The sequence below is a fragment of the Hippocampus comes genome, unplaced genomic scaffold, assembly GCF_001891065.2.
Source record: "Hippocampus comes isolate QL1 unplaced genomic scaffold, H_comes_QL1_v1.1 scaffold174, whole genome shotgun sequence".
Taxonomy (NCBI): domain Eukaryota; kingdom Metazoa; phylum Chordata; class Actinopteri; order Syngnathiformes; family Syngnathidae; genus Hippocampus; species Hippocampus comes.
In genome coordinates this window covers 8,953,105-8,970,866 of record NW_017805983.1, presented here as the reverse complement: position 1 = coordinate 8,970,866, position 17,762 = coordinate 8,953,105, and the positions used below count along the sequence as shown (strand labels likewise).

General features: G+C 39.8%; 1 protein-coding gene across 11 annotated transcripts in view; it reads left to right on the top strand.

Moving 5' to 3' along the window:
* The window catches only part of plch2a (phospholipase C, eta 2a), a 127,007-nt gene that overhangs the window by 75,459 nt on the left and 33,786 nt on the right, over positions 1-17,762 (top strand). For 5 of the 11 annotated variants that reach the window (XM_019891116.1, XM_019891115.1, XM_019891117.1 and 2 more), the window contains one exon: positions 17,392-17,538. In XM_019891116.1, coding sequence (XP_019746675.1) covers positions 17,392-17,538 — 147 coding nt within the window. Of the gene's footprint in view, positions 1-1,107; positions 1,382-1,575; positions 1,703-2,071; positions 2,175-17,391; positions 17,539-17,762 lie in introns of those variants that run through there. The other 6 variants (XM_019891113.1, XM_019891112.1, XM_019891122.1 and 3 more) reach the window with 3 other exon arrangements.

Sequence of the window (17,762 nt, the reverse complement as noted above, 5' to 3'; positions counted from 1 at the left end):
GTGTATGGGTCAATTTATTAAAATTGGACAAATAACAGTAAAGTCACTTGTAAAAAATAAATAATCACATGCGCAATAGTTGCTGCCATGGTTTTGTATGTGTAAATGTCTCCCATGTGGAAATAGCCATCCTTAAAGTCCTATTTTCAATTGGTTATTTAGTTTTTGGTTATTTTAAATTTCGGACTCAAAGCAGTCCTTATTGACAGAGCAAATCATGGGGGCCAAAAAGTGCAAAATGGTAAAGACCTAAAAAGATTCAGCGTGGCTTGCGCAATTTTAATGTGTTCTCCTTCAAACTCTGCTGATAAATGTGCATATATTGGTCTGCCTACTTATTAAACCCACTAAGCTCTTGTCTTTATACAATTTTAATAACAGTGAAGACATGCAATAGGTATAACAGTTTCACAAATTCATACATATCTAGGAAGCAACACCATGTATTTTGCTGTCTGCTATTGTATGAATCCACAATGGTTGCCTCATCCTGATACTTCAACTCATAGTTCCATCTTGTGTATTGTAATAAGCTAATGCTGCTCTCTCCAGTGGCATTAAAGGTCAACAGAGCTTAAGTGACAAAGATGGACTATTTTCAAAGGAACCCAAAAGAGGAACTTTTGGCACAAAGATGCATTTGTATTAGTTTTAATGGAAAAAGACATGTTAAAGGGGAAGTCAACCCACAAAATTCTTAAATGTGTTCTTTGTGTCTAAACAAGTCTAAGCACGGCATTTTGATTAATATTGGGTTTGTGGAATATGAGTTCAGCAGTAAAATCCACCTGTTTTTAATCCATCTAAAGGGGCGGCCATTTTGCCACTTGCTGTCGACTGAAAATGACATCACAGTGCCGCAGGGCTCAAGTCAAGACCATTGGCGGGGGTGGGGGGGGGGGTGGTTCACCTATTTACCTATTTACTGGGTTTGGCCATGTGATGTTCGCAAGTATATAATTAAAAATGCTGTGGAATATGTGCAAGCTTTTGACTACGTTTCACTGTACAGTCAATGTAAAAAAATGTATGTAAAAAAATGAACGTTATTTTGCAGTCATAATGCTCCGGTTTTCCGTGTGTACTTGAACGGCACGGTCGTGGGCTTCCTAGGTCATGACGTCATGGACTCTGCGTCACGAACGTCAACGTGAACAGAGGTCCGCCTGGTTGTTGTCATTCAATATGCCACACATTCATAATTTGTATAAATCAACGCATCATTGGTTTCACAACGACAAGCCGTCGAAAATCCATATATACGTCACTTGGTCAAAAGTCAAAAAACTGCGCAGTAAATTGCATTTTGGCCGACTTTTTGCATACAGCGTTTCAAAATGTCGAACTGGAAAAAGCAAAAAAGGCAAACGTCTTGGTCATGGTGAGTTGTCTATGAATTCTTTGCCCAAGTTTTTTTTCTCTATTATTTTTTTAATCCCCTCGAACACCTGAATGCAGATGAGCCTTCAATCTGCGGCAGGAATTCGCTTCGCTGCATTCAAAGGGCTGTCGTTTACTAAGGCATGTGAAGCTTATGAATGAAAATCTTAACAGTGAGCACGTATGACGATGATAACTTAAAATAGGTCATTTTTGGCTAGCGTGTTTTCAAAAAGTGACTTAAGTGACAGCTGAATGGATTGCAGCCAGCTCTACACTCCAGGAAGTCTCTGCTGATCCGGATCATTCCACACGTTTCCAGGTCAGTCCCGACCTCTCTTTAATTATAGATAACACAGTGGGGAAGGTAAAATCTCGTTTAGCACTCGCTGATAACATAGTCCTTCATTGGACAGAGGTGATCTCATGCTGTCCCACTTCTCAACTACCTGTACTTTGAGCATTGCTGATAAAGCAGTGTGCTTGAAATGAATCCTGTAATCATGCAGCCTTGATGACGCCTACTTTCTGATTTTAGTGTAGTGTATTTGTGTGCAGAATTTTCCCTTGAGTCATCACTCTGCCTCTGTCAGTTTAATTGACGACAGGGGTTGTTTAATAAGATCACATCTGAGAGGGTCTAATAATTAGTCTTCATCTTGTCTCGTATGCTCAAGGTTTGGATGAATATTATGTCCAATACTTTTCTTATTTGATGGGCAAGCCCAAAGCCGAGATGAGGGTGGGAAGGCACAGGTGAAAGCCTTTGTTGAATGCAGCACGCGGACTTCCAAGTATGTACGGATCTCAAAACTAACTTTACCTTTCAAGTTGACACCACATGCAAGTTAGTTGGTGACTGTTGGTGTCAGGAGCTGGAAAAGGTTGTTGAGCTCAGGGTAAAGGACTCCAGTCATATGAAAAGTGTAGCACCAGCCGGGCTGAAAAGTGTGGAAAATCTCCTCTGGCAACTCGTTCGTACCAGTTAAGAGGAGTCCTCAGAGAAATTAAGAGTTAATATTGCGAAACTTGTTGATATTGTACCCTAAGAGCAGCAAGAAGGCAGTTTGGCTTTTGATATTGTCTGTATTGTTAGTCCTTCACTTTGGTGTTAAGTACTGTGATCTCAGTTTTTCATGGAAAACACAAATTGGAAGTTTTAGTGATTTTTTTAAAAAAAAAGATTTTAAAAATGATTATTATTATTTTTTTTTTCAATGCATTTCATCAGTTGTATGTGGATTTTCGCTGTTTGCGGGCCGGCCCAGTGCCTGTCCGCCTCTTTGTTGTGGTCCACTGTACTGCAGTTACATTGGCAGATGTCTGAAAGATTTCAAACTTAGTGATGTACAGTATATACAGCATAATACTTAAGTTAGTTATTCCGCAAAATTGTGTGTGTATGGTGTGTGCCTCAGCTGCCCAAATTTAAAGCTCTGGTAATTGGAAAGCATCGTTTGGCAATGTTTTTGTAATGGTGATCTTACTATTATGTATAAGTTCTTTTACTGGAATGTTTAGAATGCTAAAATATAAGTACAGTACTGTTCATATGAATGATGTCTGAAATGTAATGTGCTTGCACCAAAAGTAAAACAAATGTGTATTTATTTATTAAGGTTTAAATTGATAGTTTTTATTCCCATTGCATTACAGAGTAATTGGATGGATTTTAAGCTTGTGATCAAATTGTGTTCCAATCAGTGTAATTCATTTTGGAATTTCTCATTCCCTTTCTGAATGTTACATTTTTTAATTTAAATAAAAATGCCATATGTTCTCATGTTTTCCTTTTTTTTTCAGTTTGCCATGACATATGCAAACTGCCTCATGGGAGCAAATAAATCAGAAATGGGTCACTTGAACCGTGTACGGTAGTTTAAATTCAGCCCAATTATGTTCTGCAAGCAGGTCATAGGCTGTGTTGTTGTCAAAGGCTGCTTACATCGACTAGTGGTTGCTCAGAGTTGTGTGCGCGCGCGCGCGCGCGCGCGCGTGTGTGTGGGTGTGTGTGTGGTGTGTGTGCATGTGTGGGTTTCACATAAACCTTCCGACAAAAAAACTTGGCCAATTTCCATGAAACTTTTGTGGAATGGAGGAGCACCGGCCCAGAAACCTACAAAGTACTCAAGTAACTTAAATGGTGTGAAATGAGAAACTGTCATATTGGATTTTTCCAGCAGTTGGCTGGATGATTGAAACATTCTGACAAATTGACAGAATGCATTGGAAATTGTGTGACTACTGCTGGATCTTTTTTTCAGACAGTACACAGTGATGTGCTGGATGATTTATTTTCCGTTATTGTTTTTGAGGTTGCATCTGTCAACAGCCTTCTACCTACTTACTTTCTTTCAAACCATCCATTTCCAATTAATATTTTGCAACTGTGTTCCTACCTTTTTTTGTCGTACTCTTCCTCCAGATTTCTAATATATTTTGACACCATTCACCGTGCTCAGACTACCATATCACACCCTGACCTGTTTCAGTCAACAAGTGATGCTTGTGACAGTGTCTGTTGGGGTGGTTTGAGCGAGAAAGGAAAATATCCTGAAAGTAGCGAACTTGAATAACATTACTTATTGATTCAGACACCTATCACTTTGATTTGTGTCCTTCCTCTTCTAAAAAGTGGGAACCCTTCAATGTTAAACAATTATCGCCCCCGTTTCCAAACTGTCTGGGCTTGGCTAAATTGAGTCTCTCAGAAATGAGCAACTAAAACCACTCTTACTTTATAACTCAATTTTAAACCCCAGTCAGTCTGCCGCCCAACAAGAACATAGCACAATTACAGCTCAAACGTCAGTTACCATCGACATCATACAAGCTTTAGATAACAAGAAGTCTTGTGCTGCTTTATTTATTGATTTATCTAAAGCATTTGATGCTGTGGATCATCACCTACTCCCGCAAAAATTGCAAAGCATACCTTTTAGTAGCAGTGCGCTAAGATGGTTTAATAACAACCTGAGTGGTAAAACTTGTGTGGCATTGGATAATTGTGCCTTATTCTTACGGTAAGTAAAAATGGGTGTCCCACAAAGGTCAGTGTTGGACCCCGTTTTATTCTCCATCTACATAAGCAATTGAGGTAGGCACTTAGGGCAAACAAAGGTTCATCTTTACCCAGATGATTCTACTTTATTCCATAAACCTCTGTTACTTTCATTTTGTTTGTTTGTTTTGTTTATTGAACATAAAAACATTTACTGTACAGTAATAAATTGACAGAAAGTAAAGGTAAGTAAAATAGTAAAAAAGGAAAGGAAAACAGTCATCATACAACACAATTATATGTTCAAAGGAGAAGGAAGAAGTAAAAAACTTATCTATCTGATCCTACCGCAAGGTCATTGAGTGTGGCAACTGTCTGCTTTTGTTCGAGTACAAGGCTCTCTTCTAAAAGTACTTTAAAATCAATCATGGCAGAACAATGCAACTGTTTCTAATCTTTGATGCCTTTTTGATTTGATTCTTCTGTGATGTATTTTACACCTGATGTATGCCGCGCTACCGTGTGGATGGAACGTGTCAATTGTAGAATAGTTGTTTGTGTGTAGCTTTGTTTTGTCTTATGTCTGTTGCGCTGTCTGTCTTAGGCAGGACATGCTGTGAGAAGAGTTATTGTAACTCAGTGGGACCTTTTCTTGGTTAAATAAAGGTTAAATACAAGAACTAATACAAACCCTTTTACTGACAACATATGATTTCCTAGATCTGAAAAATGCTGCTCATGACTATGAACCTGCATTGGAAATGAGAAGGCTGGTGTTTCAGATCAATGAAAAGACTTAATGTCTTTCCAAGTTTATTGAAACAGTGGATTATACAGCAGGCAGAAATGTAGAGTTCGCAGCGGAGTTGTGTCTTGATTCACATGCTCTTTATGTTCACAATCCTTTAAGCACATACTTGGTGATCCTGAAATTAAGCTTTTATTTCTGTAATCAGCAGTCATTTATTTCTGAGCTAGCCCCTTTGCCATCTTTTTCTGTGGGTCATTCTGTTTCAATCCACACCATTGTAAATCTCTTAGACTGGGATTAGGGCTCCGAAGGGATTTAGGATTTCCACCCACCGCACACATGTTGCAGTTGCAATTTGTGTTGTGCTTCCATGTCTCTTCTACCTGCCTGACACTGCTGACACTTTCAGAAGACCTCAGCAATTTCAGCTCTCCTGATACGGCTAAAAAGAAATAATGGCACTGGATGGGGATAAATTGCAGATTTGAAAACAAACTGCTGCAGCAGATTTTTTTTTTCTTCTTGTGGCTCTTTGCGATGGAGGAATATTAAGGAGATGGCAGTGCAATAAGCAGGGTTGCTGAAGCAATAACATTACAGGATTATTGACCAACTGTTGCTTTCAAACAGTCAGTGAGAGGGAGTCTTCCTGTGATCTTTTTTTCCTCTTTGGATTGTTGAAAACGGGACCCATCCAATGACGCTGCGGATGACAAACGAGATGTCGATTGAACAGTCCCAATAAAACAGTCCTTTTAGAAGACGGACGACAGACAGAATACTGTAATATTTCACCTAGGTTAACGTTTCCGATATTTTCAATGAGTGTCCACAAGAAGAGCAACTTCTTGTCCATTGGCCCAGTGTCTTCGGGCCTGATGTGCTCAGCTGCTGTGGCCACTATTGACATGCCCGGACCTCCGGCTAAAGGAGCCTTCTCTATCAAAGACAAAGAGGTGGCGGAATCGAAATCATCATATGTGGTGGACGAGTTCTTCTGGATAGGCAGCAGCATTGTAGCCTTCTCAAAGTGGAGGCTTGGATACATGGGTAAGACAAGTATGATTGATAATATACTGTTCGTGCACATCAGTCCCAAATCTGAGCTCGTTATACCCCAATCGAGCAGTCTCCAGACTTTCTTCTATGCAGCGCTTGCAAGTTCCTCATTGTTGGAATAAAGTCTATTATCCGCAACACAAATTCAAATTCTTGATGATCATCAAAGGGCCTGTCAATGCTCACGTTCAGCTACCATTGTTCATTTCTGAAGTAACCTTTTCCACTCTTACACTTCCTGAACTAGATTTAGCCACCTAATATGTAAAAATATGAGCCCATTGATGATTTTTTTTTTTTGGACTATAATACTGTAAGTGTGGTGTTTATTGCCAAGGAATCAGTGGTGCTTATGTTATATGTTTTATGTGACCCTCTGTGGCACCGTAACATTCCGCATTGTGAAGTTCATTACTGTCCTATGATAATGCACGTTTGTTTAAATTTCCATGCGTATTCATATAAAAGTACTTCTGTAATGTAAATATCAAATTCAAATGGAAACATTGAGGAAGGCGGTAACTGAGTATGTCTTCTTGTGCCAGGTAATGACAGATTGTTATGTTGCTGCGCCTAGTTCACAACCTTGAAAATTGATCGTTGGAACTCTTCTGCCTCTGTGCTTGTTCTTCTGTGGACGCTCTTTAATGGGAGGTGTAACTTGTGCATTAGACCTATAGACTTCACTTCGCATTTCTTTACCAAGGTGTGACTAAGAGTTTTATTTGTCTCTAAGATGTCTTGCAATATTCCAAGCGATGGCAAAAGATAACAAATAAATCCTCAAATTTCACCAAGTAAAGCAGTGGCGGAACTAAACGTAATAATTGTCACACACACACACACACACACACACGCACACACACCACACACACGTACACACATTATTTCACAGGTTCACAAAACTAAACTCAGAATGACATTCTTGACTTTTTAGAATGAGAACTAACCATTTTTTCTGTCTGCTGCTCTTTCACATCAATCTGCTGCTGTGTACTCCTAAGTTGATCGCAATATCCCTGGATTTGCTGCTCCAAGGTTGCTATCTGAAAAAGAAAGCAGCACAATAATACTCTCAAACACCACATTTAATCAAATGTATATTTCGTGTAGTTCTGGCTGAGCTGGAAGTGTTATTGACTTCATTTTTATAACTAAGATAATGACTCATGAGTAGCTTTTGCACTTTAAATCTCAGATTTCACCTGGATTTTATCACTGAAAAACTTTTCAGAACCTATATATGTATGATTAAACAGCAATTACAGATGGAAGCTGTATGTTGATGGCTCACAATTCAACTAAAGTGAAAAGCCTAAAGTCAGGCATGTCCAGCTCTGGGCCTGGAGGGCCACTGTCCTGCCTGTTTTCCAGCTCTCCCGGCTGCAACACACCTGATTCAGATGATCAGCTCATCAGCCAGCTCTGAAGCAGCATTAGAATAGAACCTTCCTGATTATTTGAATCAGGTGTGTCACTCTTGGGAGAGCTGGAAAACAGGCAGGACAGTGGCCCTCCAGGCCCAGAGCTGGACATGCCTGACTTTAGGCTTTTCACTTTAGTTGAATTGTGAGCCATCAACATACAGCTTCCATCTGTAATTGCTGTTTAATCATACATATATAGGTTCTGAAAAGTTTTTCAGTGATAAAATCCAGGTGAAATCTGAGATTTAAAGTGCAAAAGCTACTCATGAGTCATTATCTTAGTTATAAAAATGAAGTCAATAACACTTCCAGCTCAGCCAGAACTACACGAAATATACATTTGATTAAATGTGGTGTTTGAGAGTATTATTGTGCTGCTTTCTTTTTCAGATAGCAACCTTGGAGCAGCAAATCCAGGGATATTGCGATCAACTTAGGAGTACACAGCAGCAGATTGATGTGAAAGAGCAGCAGACAGAAAAAATGGTTAGTTCTCATTCTAAAAAGTCAAGAATGTCATTCTGAGTTTAGTTTTGTGAACCTGTGAAATAATGTGTGTGTGTGTGTGTGGTGTGTGTGCGTGTGTGGGTTTCACATAAACCTTCCGACAAAAAAACTTGGCCAATTTCCATGAAACTTTGTGGAATGGAGGAGCACCGGCCCAGAAACCTACAAAGTACTCAAGTAACTTAAATGGTGTGAAATGAGAAACTGTCATATTGGATTTTTCCAGCAGTTGGCTGGATGATTGAAACATTCTGACAAATTGACAGAATGCATTGGAAATTGTGTGACTACTGCTGGATCTTTTTTTCAGACAGTACACAGTGATGTGCTGGATGATTTATTTTCCGTTATTGTTTTTGAGGTTGCATCTGTCAACAGCCTTCTACCTACTTACTTTCTTTCAAACCATCCATTTCCAATTAATATTTTGCAACTGTGTTCCTACCTTTTTTTGTCGTACTCTTCCTCCAGATTTCTAATATATTTTGACACCATTCACCGTGCTCAGACTACCATATCACACCCTGACCTGTTTCAGTCAACAAGTGATGCTTGTGACAGTGTCTGTTGGGGTGGTTTGAGCGAGAAAGGAAAATATCCTGAAAGTAGCGAACTTGAATAACATTACTTATTGATTCAGACACCTATCACTTTGATTTGTGTCCTTCCTCTTCTAAAAAGTGGGAACCCTTCAATGTTAAACAATTATCGCCCCCGTTTCCAAACTGTCTGGGCTTGGCTAAATTGAGTCTCTCAGAAATGAGCAACTAAAACCACTCTTACTTTATAACTCAATTTTAAACCCCAGTCAGTCTGCCGCCCGACAAGGACATAGCACAATTACAGCTCAAACGTCAGTTACCATCGACATCATACAAGCTTTAGATAACAAGAAGTCTTGTGCTGCTTTATTTATTGATTTATCTAAAGCATTTGATGCTGTGGATCATCACCTACTCCCGCAAAAATTGCAAAGCATACCTTTTAGTAGCAGTGCGCTAAGATGGTTTAATAACAACCTGAGTGGTAAAACTTGTGTGGCATTGGATAATTGTGCCTTATTCTTACGGTAAGTAAAAATGGGTGTCCCACAAAGGTCAGTGTTGGACCCCGTTTTATTCTCCATCTACATAAGCAATTGAGGTAGGCACTTAGGGCAAACAAAGGTTCATCTTTACCCAGATGATTCTACTTTATTCCATAAACCTCTGTTACTTTCATTTTGTTTGTTTGTTTTGTTTATTGAACATAAAAACATTTACTGTACAGTAATAAATTGACAGAAAGTAAAGGTAAGTAAAATAGTAAAAAAGGAAAGGAAAACAGTCATCATACAACACAATTATATGTTCAAAGGAGTAGGAAGAAGTAAAAAACTTATCTATCTGATCCTACCGCAAGGTCATTGAGTGTGGCAACTGTCTGCTTTTGTTCGAGTACAAGGCTCTCTTCTAAAAGTACTTTAAAATCAATCATGGCAGAACAATGCAACTGTTTCTAATCTTTGATGCCTTTTTGATTTGATTCTTCTGTGATCTATTTTACACCTGATGTATGCCGCGCTACCGTGTGGATGGAACGTGTCAATTGTAGAATAGTTGTTTGTGTGTAGCTTTGTTTTGTCTTATGTCTGTTGCGCTGTCTGTCTTAGGCAGGACATGCTGTGAGAAGAGTTATTGTAACTCAGTGGGACCTTTTCTTGGTTAAATAAAGGTTAAATACAAGAACTAATACAAACCCTTTTACTGACAACATATGATTTCCTAGATCTGAAAAATGCTGCTCATGACTATGAACCTGCATTGGAAATGAGAAGGCTGGTGTTTCAGATCAATGAAAAGACTTAATGTCTTTCCAAGTTTATTGAAACAGTGGATTATACAGCAGGCAGAAATGCAGAGTTCGCAGCGGAGTTGTGTCTTGATTCACATGCTCTTTATGTTCACAATCCTTTAAGCACATACTTGGTGATCCTGAAATTAAGCTTTTATTTCTGTAATCAGCAGTCATTTATTTCTGAGCTAGCCCCTTTGCCATCTTTTTCTGTGGGTCATTCTGTTTCAATCCACACCATTGTAAATCTCTTAGACTGGGATTAGGGCTCCGAAGGGATTTAGGATTTCCACCCACCGCACACATGTTGCAGTTGCAATTTGTGTTGTGCTTCCATGTCTCTTCTACCTGCCTGACACTGCTGACACTTTCAGAAGACCTCAGCAATTTCAGCTCTCCTGATACGGCTAAAAAGAAATAATGGCACTGGATGGAGATAAATTGCAGATTTGAAAACAAACTGCTGCAGCAGATTTTTTTTTTCTTCTTGTGGCTCTTTGCGATGGAGGAATATTAAGGAGATGGCAGTGCAATAAGCAGGGTTGCTGAAGCAATAACATTACAGGATTATTGACCAACTGTTGCTTTCAAACAGTCAGTGAGAGGGAGTCTTCCTGTGATCTTTTTTTCCTCTTTGGATTGTTGAAAACGGGACCCATCCAATGACGCTGCGGATGACAAACGAGATGTCGATTGAACAGTCCCAATAAAACAGTCCTTTTAGAAGACGGACGACAGACAGAATACTGTAATATTTCACCTAGGTTAACGTTTCCGATATTTTCAATGAGTGTCCACAAGAAGAGCAACTTCTTGTCCATTGGCCCAGTGTCTTCAGGCCTGATGTGCTCAGCTGCTGTGGCCACTATTGACATGCCCGGACCTCCGGCTAAAGGAGCCTTCTCTATCAAAGACAAAGAGGTGGCGGAATCGAAATCATCATATGTGGTGGACGAGTTCTTCTGGATAGGCAGCAGCATTGTAGCCTTCTCAAAGTGGAGGCTTGGATACATGGGTAAGACAAGTATGATTGATAATATACTGTTCGTGCACATCAGTCCCAAATCTGAGCTCGTTATACCCCAATCGAGCAGTCTCCAGACTTTCTTCTATGCAGCGCTTGCAAGTTCCTCATTGTTGGAATAAAGTCTATTATCCGCAACACAAATTCAAATTCTTGATGATCATCAAAGGGCCTGTCAATGCTCACGTTCAGCTACCATTGTTCATTTCTGAAGTAACCTTTTCCACTCTTACACTTCCTGAACTAGATTTAGCCACCTAATATGTAAAAATATGAGCCCATTGATGATTTTTTTTTTTTGGACTATAATCCTGTAAGTGTGGTGTTTATTGCCAAGGAATCAGTGGTGCTTATGTTATATGTTTTATGTGACCCTCTGTGGCACCGTAACATTCCGCATTGTGAAGTTCATTACTGTCCTATGATAATGCACGTTTGTTTAAATTTCCATGCGTATTCATATAAAAGTACTTCTGTAATGTAAATATCAAATTCAAATGGAAACATTGAGGAAGGCGGTAACTGAGTATGTCTTCTTGTGCCAGGTAATGACAGATTGTTATGTTGCTGCGCCTAGTTCACAACCTTGAAAATTGATCGTTGGAACTCTTCTGCCTCTGTGCTTGTTCTTCTGTGGACGCTCTTTAATGGGAGGTGTAACTTGTGCATTAGACCTATAGACTTCACTTCGCATTTCTTTACCAAGGTGTGACTAAGAGTTTTATTTGTCTCTAAGATGTCTTGCAATATTCCAAGCGATGGCAAAAGATAACAAATAAATCCTCAAATTTCACCAAGTAAAGCAGTGGCGGAACTAAACGTAATAATTGTCATACAGCAGATTGCTTTAAGCTCCTCTGTTGGATACAGACACACAGTACATCGTGATCCAACGTTCCATGTTTGGCAAACCATTAAGACTGTACAGGAATTCACGGTGTTACCAATCCAGGTCACAAGCTGCCTGCTGCTCTGTCTGTCTGGCAAGATTACTCAAAAGAGGTCAACACTCACCCAACTTTGTCATTTAAGACTATTTTTGGGTCGTAAATGCTAGCATTGCACAGGCCTCGATGTAGGTCATTCCCCTGCTGTTACCTCTCTTTTAGTCTTTTCTATATATTGTAGAACTGTATATTATGTCTGGCATCAGGCTTGCTGCTTTTACGTCAGCCCTGAACCTCGAGATCACCTGCGTGTGCATTGGGTCAGCGCCATATGGCATGCAGGCAATCCCTCAAGCTTAACCTGCTGCCATGATGTTGTCTAGTAACTTAACAAGGGCCGGTTTGGGCCATCCTGTCACTTTGGCGTGAGAACCCAACTCATGGTATTCTTTGTATCAACTTCTAACCTTACTTTAGCCTCAGCAAATTACATCGTGTCTGCTTCCTGGTTCGAAGTCCTCGTAGACACGACAGCTGTGGCTTCAAGCAGCGCTGCTGTCATGCCATTCAAATAACTTAAGTGTAGATATAGGTCGTTTCTTTATATGGAAACTGTGTCTTTTCAAGAAGCTGGCCAGGAGATGAATCCTGTCCTGTTAATCTTAATGGCATATGCTGGCCTTACAGTAGGTCTACAGGTGTTTAACAGCATTAAAGCGTGTGACCAGACGAACCAAATATATTAGGTATTGATCTCTGAAACTGATCTAGAGAAAAGGTGATTTTTCTCTGCTACATTTATTAGGGTGCACTTATATAAGGCAATCAAGCCAATTGGCCTCTAAAATCGAGACCATTTGACAAGTGCTTAATCATGGTTCACTTCCCCGACCTGAACGCGTTTGTTAGAGACTGCCCGACGGTCACTGCATTTTTTTTTCTCCTACACAAGCACATAACATGGCAAGGCAACAAAGGTGTCATGTTGCCATAATGATTCCTCCTTCAGGTTCAGAATAGTAGTTGATGATGACTTAGTCAAAATAAGCTGCGAAGAAGGTTGCACTAATGTAGTGTCATCGCATCATAGGCGAATCAAGGGAATTTGGGGAACTGCCATTGAATATTTTCTCAAATTTAAATGGAAATTTCCTGATCGTATTATTTATACACACCTTGAGATGTTAAGCTGCAATGTTTTGTACTGTCAATGTTGTGATGACAAACATTCCCTGGCCTACAATTATGCACACTACAATTATTAGTTTGATGTTTAATATAGGTTTAAGGATTCTCTTTTTCAGACGATGGTCTTTCATTAGTAAAAAGAAAAACTCTTACCTAGCTCCGACAAAGGCTGAAGTGACAGTTGAAACTGTCAGCTCGGTAAGAGTTTTCCTCTTCACTAAAAAAAGAAAAACAGAAACTTTAAACTTATTTCAACTAATAAGAAGACAAGATGAACGTCATAGCACGAGTTGATGTTTGATATTGACAGTAAAACCCCCCAAACTCTGCGCATGTGAGTATACGCTAGAGCAGTGGTTCTTAACCTGGGTTCGATTGAACCCTAGGGGTTTCGACGAATCAGTCTCAGGGGTTCGACAGAGCCTATGCCATGGAGGTTAAGACACGCCCGACTCAACATGTCAGTTAGTTATGACACGCAGCATGTTCATTTCTGGTGAGAGGCCATGATGAATGTTCAGTGTGGGCACATGCACTGTACGTCAATGTCAAAAGGGAGTGGCATAGTCTGACTCGAAACTATGCCATACCATCTTCTTTTCCCAACCAAATCGACAGCAACTAATTTCATGGATTACTGCCCAAAAGATAAAACATCTGGAGCTGTGTTACAGTCTCCAGACATGAGATGCAGTCAGCCTGCAGCTACAACACAGGCAAGTCAATACCCTTGTGCTGCAATTTCTACGATGTTTGTAACACATGGGTTACCCCATATGTTACAATTTCTACAATTTTTGTAGATTTTTGTGTATTGTCATCTTTAAATCAAAGACACAGCATAAAAAGTGTGTGATATGAAATATTCCAATTCATGTTTTATTTATATAGATTTATATTTATGTTTTGGTCATAGCACAATACCGCTTTTATTGTCCATAGAGGGCAAAAATACAAAGAAAAAAATAAGAACTATATGTGTATGTATAGCACTGATGCCACTGAACATGTCGAGTGGTTGAAAGTGAAATAAATATTCAGGAATAATACTTTTACAATTTTTGTAAAATTGTATGTTGCGTTATATAAACTTATTTAGATCGACTGCAGCACATGGGTTAAGAACCATGCATCATTGTGACCGAAAGGATCACAGTCGTTGGTAAGATCTTCGATAAATTGGAAAACAATCTTGTCATCAAAGTTAAAATTTTGGACAGTCAAACCTTTCACCAAACATACTCATAAATGCAAGACTCCATAAAACTCACTTCAAGTTATGAATGTGACAGTGATGCAGGTATACTCTCTCCATTTAATTAAATTGTCATTGGTCTCCATTAAACAATTGAATTTTGTACTCTGTAATTAATTATATCCGATCAAAGGCAACTATGGGATCTTTTCATTTTCAAATTCATTCATTCATTCATTCATTTTCCGAACTGCTTCATCCTCACTACGGTTGCGGGGGGTGCTGGAGCCTATCTCAGCTGTCTTCGGGCAATAGGCGGGGGGCACCCTGAACCGGTTGCCAGCCGATCGCAGGGCACACAGAGACGAACAACCATTCGCGCTCACACTCACACCTAGGGACAATTTGGAGTGTTCAATCAGCCTACCATGCATGTTTTTGGAACGTGGAAGGAAACCGGAGGACCCGGAGAAAACCCACGCAAGTATGGGGAGAACATGCAAACTCCACACAGGGAGGCCAGAGCTGGAATTGAACCCGGTACCTCTGCACTGTGAATTCGACGTGCTAACCACTCGACTACCGGGCTGCCCATTTTCAAATTTTGTTGACAATTTTTTTTTTAATGATTTTTTTTTTTTTTTTATCGGGCAACTACAAACAAAAACAGGTTAGTGCACTTTGAAAGAGTTATAGAAATTTGATGCAGTTTAAATTGACAATATTGTCGACGATTCAAATTGCCGATATTCGTGCTTTTGAAGGACTTTTCATCACTTCATCCAAGCTTGAGCTGTTGCTGCTTGAGGCTCATGATCGGGCTTTGTCTGCTACACGAGGGCTCAAGTGAGATATTTGGACTTCAGGGCTAATCCTCAATTTTCACTCTACTGCAGGGAGACTGTGGTAGACTATTTTTCCTTTTTGATCCAACTTTTTTGTTTGCGTGGAATATGACACACACACACACACATTGAGCCACACACTCCCTCTCTCTTCCAATTTTGTTATGGAACATACCTCTTCATCCTTCAACACTACCGGTACTTTGAAACCCAGTCAATGTCCAATGACTCTTTTCCTCATTATTTTTGTTTTGCGACTCCTGCTCTTTTGAGTTATTATTGAAATAACTTAAATCGTTGATCAGTCATTGTAGAGTTGTCACCACCATAATTTTTTCCCCCTTGTCCTTTCTTTGCTGGCGCAGGATTGTTTGCAAATGTGGATGTTCTTCCTAATTGGGTCTGGGTGCAAAATATGCAATGTTTCTGCATTTTTTTCATTATTATTATTTTTTTTTTACATCATGGCAGGTCTTTGTTCATGGCACGCAAACTTGTTGGGAAAATAGAATCAACTGGTTTCTGCCATTATCATGAACAGAAGTAAAGTGAGTGGGGCATCACACGCAGGAGCAAACTTTCATGTCAGTATTCTCTTTTGCTGTTGAGCTCATAGATGGTTGAACAGTCAAATGCAGGTCATGACCGAAGTTGGCCAACATTTCCCCCTGGATAGGCTTCTGGTCTCAATTTTGACCTGGTCGCAGATTTTTCAGGTTTTTTTATTTATTTTTTTTTGGTGTGAATAACGGAGCCTGCTTGTTGGCTCTCTTGGCACCCTATAATCAATTTGCCCCAGGCGCTGGGTTAGCTTCAGTGTTAATTCTCTCAACAGGCTGTGGTTGTGCCAGGCAATGTAAGAGGGATATCTGAGGTCATGTCAGTGTCACTCTCACAGACTTTTAGTCTCCCTAATGACAGATGATTCACCAAATGATTTGGGACGATGTTCGTCATTGTTAGATTCGTGTTGGAGAGAGTTTCTTTGTCTTATTTTCTCTGTCTATATTGTTTAGTAAGCACTGTTGTGAATAAATGTGGGAATAATAGTACAGCATACAATATATTGTACTCATTTAAGACCAAATAATTTGCTGCCAAAACAGGCTGTTGTCAAATGCACCATCCAAATCCTCACAATATTGGGACCGTGAAGCAGGTGTGTTTTCATCTGCTGCCCGTCATCTGAACATGACATGTTGACGTTCTCACATAGCTCAGGAAGAATGTGGAGGATTTTTTTTAATGTTGTAATAACTAGCTTGTGCAGTTGTCTGAAGGGAAGTTTTGCTTCAGGCTGCGTTTTATTCTTTTTTTTTAAACATGTAAATAGAGTTGTCATTGCATTTTCACTTCTTCTTGGAAGTATGTCATTGTGAATGTTTTTGGTAATATTTCTGCCAGGGGAAATGTTATTGTCCTGTGCATTAGCCTTGTTACTGTGGCCGCGAGGTGCCGAGGAGGCACAGGAGACTACAGCATTATTTGCAAATTTGATACGGTTGACCACAACAAACCTGCATTTGCTTACTTAAATTGTCACTCACTCAGACACTTCTAGGAGTGATCAATGCAACTGCAACAAATTCATGATGATGGATTCATTTGCCAAATTACTGATTTAAAAGCCAATCCATCCATAGTTTAGTTTAGTCTGAAACTGCAACACACACTCTTGTCAAACTACATTGTCTTTGATTGAGACACGAGCTCGGACCTGTTAAAGGTCATGTGGACTAGCAGTCGGTTGTCCTTATTTATTTAGAATGTGGCATTTTCTGAGGCCGCCAAAATTGCTGTCTGCTTGCTGGAATGTGACAGTTATTTGGAAGGCCACGTGGCTGCAGCCATGGGGCTTGTAGCTGTCCCACTCACTGCTGAATACGACCCCATGAGCTTCCTGTCGAGTTCGTGACCTTTTCACCCGCAAATGATGTCAAGGACATATCCTCTATTCTCAGTGTGTTTGATTTTTATTGCTGATGGATTCCACACCTCCACTTTGCTGGCTATTTTTTTTTTTTTTTTGTTTAAACAGTCTTAAATATCATATTGTAACAATGTTGTTGTTTATCCAATCCTTTTATTTGTTCTTGCAATGAGCCACGCCTGAATCTTGTAACATCATATAGGCTAATGCATTTGCACCATCTTTTCAAATCGTACTACACACAATGCACTCCCTTATTTGAAAAAAAAAAAACATGACACATGCTTGGAGCTGATTGTTTATCTAATTGTCAACTTTCCATCTTTTCTGACGCTTTGTTTTGTCTGTTTGGTTTTCTCCCCAGTGGAGAAATGTATGAGCTCCATGCAGATGGGTACCCAGATGGTGAAGCTTCGTGGCAGCTCCAAGGGACTGGTGCGGTTCTTCTATCTGGACGAACACAAATCTTGCATCCGCTGGAGGCCGTCACGCAAGAATGAAAAAGCCAAGAGTGAGTGTCGTTTTCCTTGAGATCACAATGTATTCACACCTGCATTTACGCTGCAAATATATGGAGGAAACATGCAACATTTAATGGGGCAGGCTTGGGTGATTTCCATTCTTTTTTGACCCTTTTCGAAACTTTGACATTTCATTTAGTCTGGATAAAATATACTGGGTAGGTGCATCATCAACTCCTGCAAATAATGGAATTTCACAGTCAATTTCATAACC